This window comes from Coffea arabica, chromosome 2e, assembly GCF_036785885.1.
Source record: "Coffea arabica cultivar ET-39 chromosome 2e, Coffea Arabica ET-39 HiFi, whole genome shotgun sequence".
NCBI lineage: Eukaryota > Viridiplantae > Streptophyta > Magnoliopsida > Gentianales > Rubiaceae > Coffea > Coffea arabica.
In genome coordinates this window covers 65,527,787-65,536,631 of record NC_092313.1, presented here as the reverse complement: position 1 = coordinate 65,536,631, position 8,845 = coordinate 65,527,787, and the positions used below count along the sequence as shown (strand labels likewise).

Genomic DNA, 8,845 nt, shown 5'->3' with positions numbered 1-8,845 from the left:
GAAAATGCAATCCAAACACACCCTTAGCTTTTAATGGTCATCAAGGATCCGGATTTTCCTTCACTATTTGTACATTTCAACCAAGTTCGTACATTTTTAAATAAAGAATAAAAGAATAAAAATGAAGAACTCTTGAATGAAACTAACTTTACTCCTCTTAAGTGTTTCTATTCTACTCTAATTTAGTCAAGACTTTACTCTTTGCATAAGAAACCTCACGTCAGAGTTAATTTCCAAAATAACACACTACTTTCTCAAAAATTATTTGCCAGTTTAATACTTTTCTAAAATTATTACCCAACATGAAATCATCTTTACCAACAATCAAAATAAATACACATTTCGGGTGTTAAAACAGACAACCGTGTGCCATTAATAAAAACGGCTCCTTTTGATTCAAAGCTCAAAGATAAAAAAAAATAGCTAACCAAAACCTAACTCTTGTCCTTGGTGCCTTGAACCTAGAGATGTAATCGAGTCGATTCGAGCTCGAGTAGTGCTATACTCGAGCTCGACTCGACTCATATATCCCTAGGCTCGAACTCGGCTCGATAACGAAGGGTATTTTGTAAATTTCATATAACTTATACCCATAATAGTCATTTTATAATTATAATACATATATATTATTTAAATTATAAATATATTATTTAAATAACCCCGGCTCGACGAGTAGCTCGATGAGCCTCGAGCCGGGGATTTTTGACTCGAAACTCGACTCGATTTTCGTTCGAGCTACTCGAAACTCGGCTCGAACTCGGTCAACCCGAGTTCGAGCCAAGTCGTTGACCAAGCTACTCGCGAGTAGCTTGGCTCGCGTACACCCCTACTTGAACCTAGCACAACCAACAAAAGTAGATCACTTTCACTTCCAAAACAAGGACAAGCATAAATAAAATTAAATAGCAATCATTAAATTCATGAATTTTTTCCTCAAATGGAGAAAAATTAATAAAGTAATCATGATCTAGATAAAAGCACCAGATAGTACCAAATTTTGAGCTAAACCAATATTTGGGACTTTTTTTTTCTAGTATTTAGCCACTAATTTGTCAAAAAAAAAAAGAAGACATAACAACCTACATATAGGAGTTGGATTTTTTTCTTAAAGAAGAGGAAGTAGTCTTTATTTATCAGAACAAGAGAATTATTATGACAAGAATAATTTTGTTTAAAAATTCTAACCGATAGAAATACTGGTAATTTTGAAAATTATTATGACAAAAATAATTTTGTTTAACAGTTCTAATTGGTAGAAATATGGGTAATTTTGAAATATTAATAATTTGTAATGATCAAAAGTAACTTTTAACTGACGGAAGGAAGGTAAAGTGCTCAAAATTAAATGTTAAGAGGCAAAGTGATTTTAGATTAAAAATGAGTTTATATATATAGCCTTGATGATTTTAAGATTAGGTTTTTGCTCAAACTCCCCACACGTTCAATGATTGGCCACAATTCGTTCGTAGATGTACCCAACATTGGGCCCGCTCCCAGATTTCCAGCTTCTGGTTTCCATTCAAGCTCTTCTTCCTCCCTTCCCTCTCATCTTTCTCTGTCCAAAAACATATCTTTGATTCTCTTCTAAACCCTTATTCGATTCAATTCCGGTTCAACTCAATTTTGCTGAATAAAACTTGTTGAGCTCATCTTTTATGGCCACAATTACCGCACCAAAACCAACCACTTTCTTGCTTGAATCCAACCTCAAATGGAACCCTTTGTTGCCCTCCCAAAATCCCTTTAAACCGTTCTTTAATTCCCCCAAAATTTCCCCAGCATTCAAGCTTAATAGCCATAAACCCTCTAGAATTTGCAGTCCCAAATGTTTCTTCTCCAATAATTCTACATCCAATGTTGATGGCGATGCTAGCAATTTTGGTTTCTTCAAGAAAACAGAGTCATCAGTGGAAATACAAGAGAACCCTGTTGATAAATTTGCTAAATTTATCTTAAAAGCCTTTAAAGCTCTGCAAAAGCCGGCAGTGGCTGCAGTTCTTGTAGGATTGTTGTTAATGTATGACCCCAATTCAGCATTGGCTGCCTCAGGTGGGAGAGTGGGGGGCAAATCATTTTCTTCGTCCAGGTCTTTTTCATCGTCATCATCAAGGAGTTATTCTGTGCCTAGGATGTCCGGTGGCTCGAGTTTTTCATATTCTGCGCCGTATTATGCTCCCTCACCATTTGGATTTGGTGGTGGTGGTGTCTATGTAGGACCTGCAGTTGGTTTTGGTTCGAGTTTTTTCTTGATTATGGTGGGATTTGCAGCGTTTGTATTGGTCTCAGGGTTCTTGTCGGACAGGTCGGAAGGTGGTGTGCTTACTGCTACTGGGAAGACTAGTGTTCTCAAGCTGCAAGTATGGTACTTTACTTGGCTGTAATTCGTTATTTCTTCTGTTAGTTTGGATACACTTAGGTATAGGTTATAGTTGGTAGTAGTGACTGGCAGACAATTCTTTACTTGAATTGGTTTAGATGGGTTATGGTGAAAATTTTATGAGTTGGAGGGGTGGGAATAAAGAAGAGGTTTGGGGGAATGTTGAAGGTGGAAAGCAAATTCTGGTTTGGAAAAATATATCTTAGATACTATTTGGAAGTTTGCAACTGAGAAAGTATATGCTTTAACATTAGATGCCTCAAATAGCTGAAAGGAAATCTAAAAGGTAAAATGCAGGGCTACCTCTAGGTTTGACATTTTAAATGATGGTTGAAGCATGTAACTAACAGGGGTTAGCACTGATGTCAATGTTGTGGCCTTGGACTATTTAGTTCACAGCATTTAACTAAATTGGAGCAAATCTTGCCATTCTGATTGCATGAAACATAGTTGCCTTGAGGTCACTAAAGTCTATAAATCTCTAGTCACGTTCAACTATGCCTAAAAAATTGTTTACTTAAGTGCTTACACAGAGGTATGTGTTTGAGTCTCTGCCATGCTTGCCATCATGTAGGACTTAATTAAAGAAATTCACTCCTTGTTCTTTAAAAAGTTATCTATTGGTTTTTCACTTGACTAGATTGGACTTGAGATGCTGAACTTTGAAATTTTTAGCTTTAAAATGCCTTAATTAGAAACTTAAAAGTGTTTTTTTAACTTTTAGAAGATTTAGACACTTTGTTTCTCAATCTTTATCCATGCCAGATTGATCATCTCCTTCTACTAATCTTGTTTTGCTCGTTATCAACTGTAATCAGGATGTCTTATGGTGCAACGAAAGGACATAATGATATGCCCGTGGGGTTTACCTCCACTTCGGTCTGATGTTTCCTTCCATTATATTGCTACTCATGCTTCTATTAAACTTCTATCTTCTTATCAACGGTTCTCCACAATATATCTCTAATATTTTGCAGCAGTTTTTGATAAATCATCTCAAAAGGTCATGCCAGCCCCCACCTCTCTATCTTTCTCTCTCTCGAACGCAAAAGAAAGCGTGACTAGTTTTCCATGTGCCAAGTTGCAGTTTTGCAGGATGTCGCTCTGTAGACCCCTTTCTTTGCTAAAAAAATCAAATAAAAAAAGAATTAGCTAAAGGGACACGGGCAACTAAGTGTGTTTGGATTGCACCTTATTTACACACTGACTTGCTTGCACCATTAACACATTTTCCAATCACCTTTTTATCTCACATGCATCACATCAAAAAAGTGCTACAGTATTTTTTTAAAAAATTATCCCAAATAATCTCCTAGCCAAGAGGAAAAGAAGAGATTAAGAGGACATGCTGAGCTAAGAAGACCAATCGTGGACGAGAATTGATATTCGTAGAAGTTGCTTAAGTGGATACTTCTAACTTTCATTTGTTGCAGCTGCAATCAGAAGATGATAACTTTTAACAAGGCTTTCTTGTTAAGTTTTGAGATAGACTAAAGTTCTTTTTAGGTGCAACATTTACTAGGTTTTTTTGAATCTTGATCATCTAGTTATGCAACTATGTTCAAAACACGAAAGAGAGGAGGTGCAACTTTTTGAACTATTATGGCATTATAACGACTGCAATTTCATGATACTGTTGCTAGGTTGCAAGCTTTACTGCTATTTGGCTTTTCACAAATTCATTTTCCTTATCTTTGTTGTGATTTCTTGCAGCTCATTATATAGTCTCTTATTTTATTTTCCTTAGGTTGGCTTGTTGGGCTTGGGGAGAACTCTCCAAAGAGATCTTGACCGAATTGCTGAAACTGCAGATACATCCAGCCCAGAGGGTTTAAGCTATGTGTTGACTGGTAAGGCTCCCAACCATGTTATCTTTTTATGGTTTTTCCAGTAGAGCAAGAAAATGCACTGAATACAGATTACATTTGTGAGCCTTAGACGTGGGGAATAGGTCTTCAAGTTTTGGATTATAGTATAACTAAGGTACCTTTAAAAAATTGCAAAAACATTTAAGGTAAATACAGAATGAAGTAGAAGTAAATCATTTTCCAAGTAAGATTCTTGTTGCATCTGATGTATCCTTTAGATGGTAAGAAGTGATTATCTATGTTGGTTGTGAGTCCCCTTGTTTACTGACCTGCGGACCGTATGAAGTTTAACTCGTAAAATACTCTTGCATAAACTAAAAGCTGCAAATGCCTTCTAAGTTTTTAAACTTCTAATGTTTATGTTACCTCTGCTCTATCCTGTAGATAGTGGTTTTGCTTGTTAAAATTGTGTCTATTTTTTTTTTTTTGGAGATTCATACTTGTAAAACTGTTTTTCTGAAGTCTTATAATGGAGAATTAATGATCTATGCTAGTACTCAAGTTGGAAATGTCATCTTGTTGGGTGAAATTTATGAAGTTTGGTCTTCGGTATTAAAAATACCAAGAATTTTGGGAGAGAGGAAGAGAAATAACAGATGTTTAGATTAGCATTTCTGTGTTTGACTTATTTTCTGAGTGAAAACAATAGTAGGTGGATTAGAGAAGTCTTCATGCAAAGAAATGCTACTTTAACTGATAAAATTGAGGCTATCATGTGAAATCAGTTGGACTAGTATGTACTAGTCAAACTCTTCGTTAATATGTGTAGTGCAGGTGCTTAATTTAAACACTCTCTCTCTCTCGCTGTTATTTATATCTTTTAAGTTATTCTATGCCTTAAATAAGCACTTATTAGTTACTGCTTTTGTTGCAGAGACTACACTAGCTTTGCTGCGGCATCCTGATTATTGTATATCAGCTTATTCATCTGTAAGTTGATTACATCATTGCTTCCTGTTGGCTACCTTGTGATTTGGATATCCACATCAGATTTCCACTTAATGCACTCTGAATTTGGTCCTTTGACCTCAATACAGCCTTTGGCTGGATTGCATTTTGATGATCTAGGGGAGTCATGCATCATGGTTGTGTTAATATTAATATTTGTAACTTTCACTAGATGGCCATGAATGCACACTGAAGTACTTATTATTGGTAAAAGACAAAGAAGTGGAAGCCGAGAGCATTGAGCTAGTTGTCATGGATAATTTTGCTGCATTCCACTCTGTTGGCTTTGGAACTTGGCCTTTAGGTTTATTTTGTTTTCTTTCACTTGTTTCTATAGCCTATCAATACCTATGAATCACCTCAAATGAAGATTAATATCTGACTTTTGGAAAGGATCTCTCCCTCTCAAACTGCATGATGTTGCTGTGATGTGGGATTAGAGATGGCAAATTTCTGCAGCCTAACCATTGCAAGTAAGGAGGCTAATTCTAAAAATCAAACTTGTGAGGCTTTCTAGGTAATTATGGACCAATTTGACTATTACAGCCAAGTCCTGTGACCTATGGATATCTTCCTCTTAATCTCTAGTGCTCAGGTACTTATCTTGGTGGTTTGAAGCGACTTAAGGGTGATTCTCCACTAGATTTAACTTCCTTCCTGTCTCTTTGGCAAATGAATTTTTAAATTCTGCTAAAGATTGCAGAATTACTCCTGACATGCAGAAAGAGTACTTCAACTGAAAATTTATGTGAGAGTTACATGAGAACACCCTTTCTTCCAACTATGTACGATGCGAGCTGGCCCATGTGGTATTGCCACAGCCTCTTATGCGCTACTGTGAGGATATTGAGTCTTTGACAGGGGATAATTAATATTATTGGATTGCTTGGTTTTGGTTATAAGTGAGAGGCTATGCTTTCATTAGCTTGAGATCCATATATTCTTCATCAACTTGGTTATTGTTTAAGGTGTGATACAATGGTACCTGATCAGTTTCATGAGTCACAGTTGGGTCTATCATAGGCTGCTGAAGGGGATCAAGTATGTAAAGATTGTGAGATTCAAGCTTTTCCATATGAGATAAAAGGATAAGTTGAAATAGTGTTGTAATACGAGTTGTAGTTGCAATGCGTACTCAATTTGGGATGCTCATTGCAACAAGAATGTCAAATACCTATTTAAATTGTGTCTCTGCTTATAATTAGCAGGACACAACTGTGGGCTAAGTGGGCATGGCATGACAATTTCCCATATCTTAATATACCTCCTTGAACTGATCCTTAATGCTGGGCTCAGTTTTATTTCTTTTCTTTTTTTATAACTGTATTTTTTTCTGATTGTTGAGCACTTAACATTTCATGCTCGGACCTTATGTCTTCATTTTTGTCCCAAAATTTCTCATGTAAACTGTCTTCAATTACTGATGATTTTCTCATCTGATCAAACACCTGATATATATTATATAATTTAATGAATCTGAAGTTGTTGGGGTCTTACCTTTGTACCTGGTGCATGTAATGCAGGCTGATGTTAAGAGGAGCATGGATGAAGGGGAAAAACGATTCAATAAGCTTTCCATTGAAGAACGTGGCAAGTTCGACGAGGAGACCCTTGTCAATGTGAACAACATAAAAAAGCGAAGTTCAACAGGCCAGAGAGCAAGTGGCTTTAGTAATGAGTACATTGTGGTAAGGATGACCTGCAGTTTCTTTGAATTGTTTATTTGAAATGCCCTAGGCAATTGGAAGATTAGATGATTGGATTTGATTCCTACTATTTAGGTAACAATATTGGTGGCTGCTGAAGGCGTGCATAAGCTGCCTACCATCAATAGTAGTTCAGACTTGAAGGAAGCATTACAAAAGCTTGCCTCAATTCCTTCAAGTAAAACCTTGGTAAGAACATTTAAGTTTTCAAATTTAGGCCCTGGATTTTCTTGCATGCGATGTCCCTTTGATAATGCTCTCAATGCAGGCCGTTGAGGTCTTATGGACTCCCCAAAATGAAGATGACGCATTATCAGAGCGAGAGTTGCTTCAAGATTACCCCTTGTTGCGGCCTCTATGAAATAAAAGACTGCCACGCCTTCAAGTTCTACAGAGGAGGCTTTAAACAAGCCTTTCTTCGTATTCAGAGTATGGTTGATCACAGAATCAGAAGCTCAGTGAAGTAGCTAGTACTGCAAGTCACAATTGTGCAAAGGTTCCTTCACTGAAACTAGTTTTGTTGAAGTGCCCCCCAACTAGAGTACATACCAAAGCAAGGCTGTACATAAAATCACACGTGCAATAACAAACAATTCTCTTCTAAATTTTGAGATAGTTTCACATCAATCCGAGTTATATCTCTCCTCCTGATTGACATGAGTTTCATTTCCTTTGAATTATTACGTTGTGTATATACTACCCAAAAAACAACAGCTATGGCAGAAATTAGCCACATTCTGTGCAGCATATGCCAAGGGGACTATTCTAATATGACCTTATCCAGTGGTAATTGAAACATCAATCATACTAAGTTATCCTTTTTTGGTCTTTTTTTTTTCTAAAAAAATTGACTAGAGTCTGTGATTTTCTTTTATTTTTTTAATTTTTTTTTCCGAAATACTTTCCCAGGGAATGGCTGAGATTTTCACTATGGAGGGTTGTTGTGCCTCTTTTTCTTATAGTGGGGAATTAACTAATGACATGCAAAGCAAAGTGGCTTAGTTCTTGAGTGTCAGTGTAAAGTAAATGGTTACTTCTCTTTAACCTTAGCTTTTGCTTTACTTTGTCCACTACTGGTTGAGACTTTTTCCTGTTGAAGAGTTCAGACTAATTTCTGTTAGGTCTGTAATATAACTTTGTGAGCGTGTATCAATGTCCTAATTAAAAAAAAAAAAATCAATTAAGGGATCAGATACTTCAATTAACATGCCCCATTAAGTTAGATTTGACTAAATTTTTGTGCTATCAATGTAGCAAAAAGATAAAGTAGCCTGGTTTACAAGGCAAACGGTTGACTGAGTACGAAGTTTTGAGTTCAAAACATTTCACTTATATAAAAAAAAAAAAAAAAACGCCTAGTTCACAAGTCTTGTGAAATGATTCATCTGTTTAGGGATGATATATTAATCCATTATATATGTATGTTGGAAAGACTATAAAAGTATAAAATTGCAAATAGGAAACCTGAATTGCTGTTTACTCAAGGAATAAAAATCAATTGGTTTTCGAAACCAAAAAAAAAAGAAAAGGTTTTAGACTTTTGGATAACTCAATTCGTTATATGCTGCTGATAATTGGACCTCACTGGGAACTTAAATAGGAACTAGGTGGGATAGGACCATAACTTGAAAAGTAACTTTTTTTCTTCAAAGATAGACAATTAAATTAGATTAGAAACACTCAGAGAGTTAACGGAAAGACTGGCCTAAACAATCTAAGGGGACCCACCAAACTTCCACGTCCAGCCAATTGGTAACTGGTCGAGAAGCCTGGAGACCTTAAACCCAGGATAAATACCCCACAATCTTCCGATGTGGGATGGTGACCCAACCCCCCCGGGAGCACACCCTCACCAAGTAATTGGTATTTTTTTTTTTCAAAGATAGACAATTAAATTATATTAGAAACACTCAGAGAGTTAACAGAAAGACTGGCCTAAACAATCT

General features: G+C 36.3%; 1 protein-coding gene across 2 annotated transcripts; it reads left to right on the top strand.

The window, feature by feature from the left end:
- The first annotated feature begins 1,405 nt into the window (after positions 1–1,405).
- Positions 1,406–7,526, top strand: LOC113732674 (FLUCTUATING-LIGHT-ACCLIMATION protein 1, chloroplastic-like). Of its 2 annotated transcripts, XM_072080709.1 has the most exons (7): positions 1,406–2,362; positions 3,196–3,256; positions 4,125–4,227; positions 5,120–5,175; positions 6,717–6,881; positions 6,975–7,088; positions 7,168–7,526. In XM_072080709.1, exons 1-7 carry the CDS (start codon positions 1,656–1,658, stop codon positions 7,258–7,260), a joined length of 1,299 nt encoding a protein of 432 aa, XP_071936810.1. In that variant the 5' UTR covers positions 1,406–1,655; the 3' UTR covers positions 7,261–7,526. The 2 variants fall into 2 exon arrangements, with proteins under 2 accessions (XP_071936810.1, XP_027114396.1); XM_027258595.2 differs by lacking the exon at positions 3,196–3,256 and having other exon boundaries at positions 1,407–2,357.
- The last annotated feature ends 1,319 nt before the right edge of the window (positions 7,527–8,845 follow it).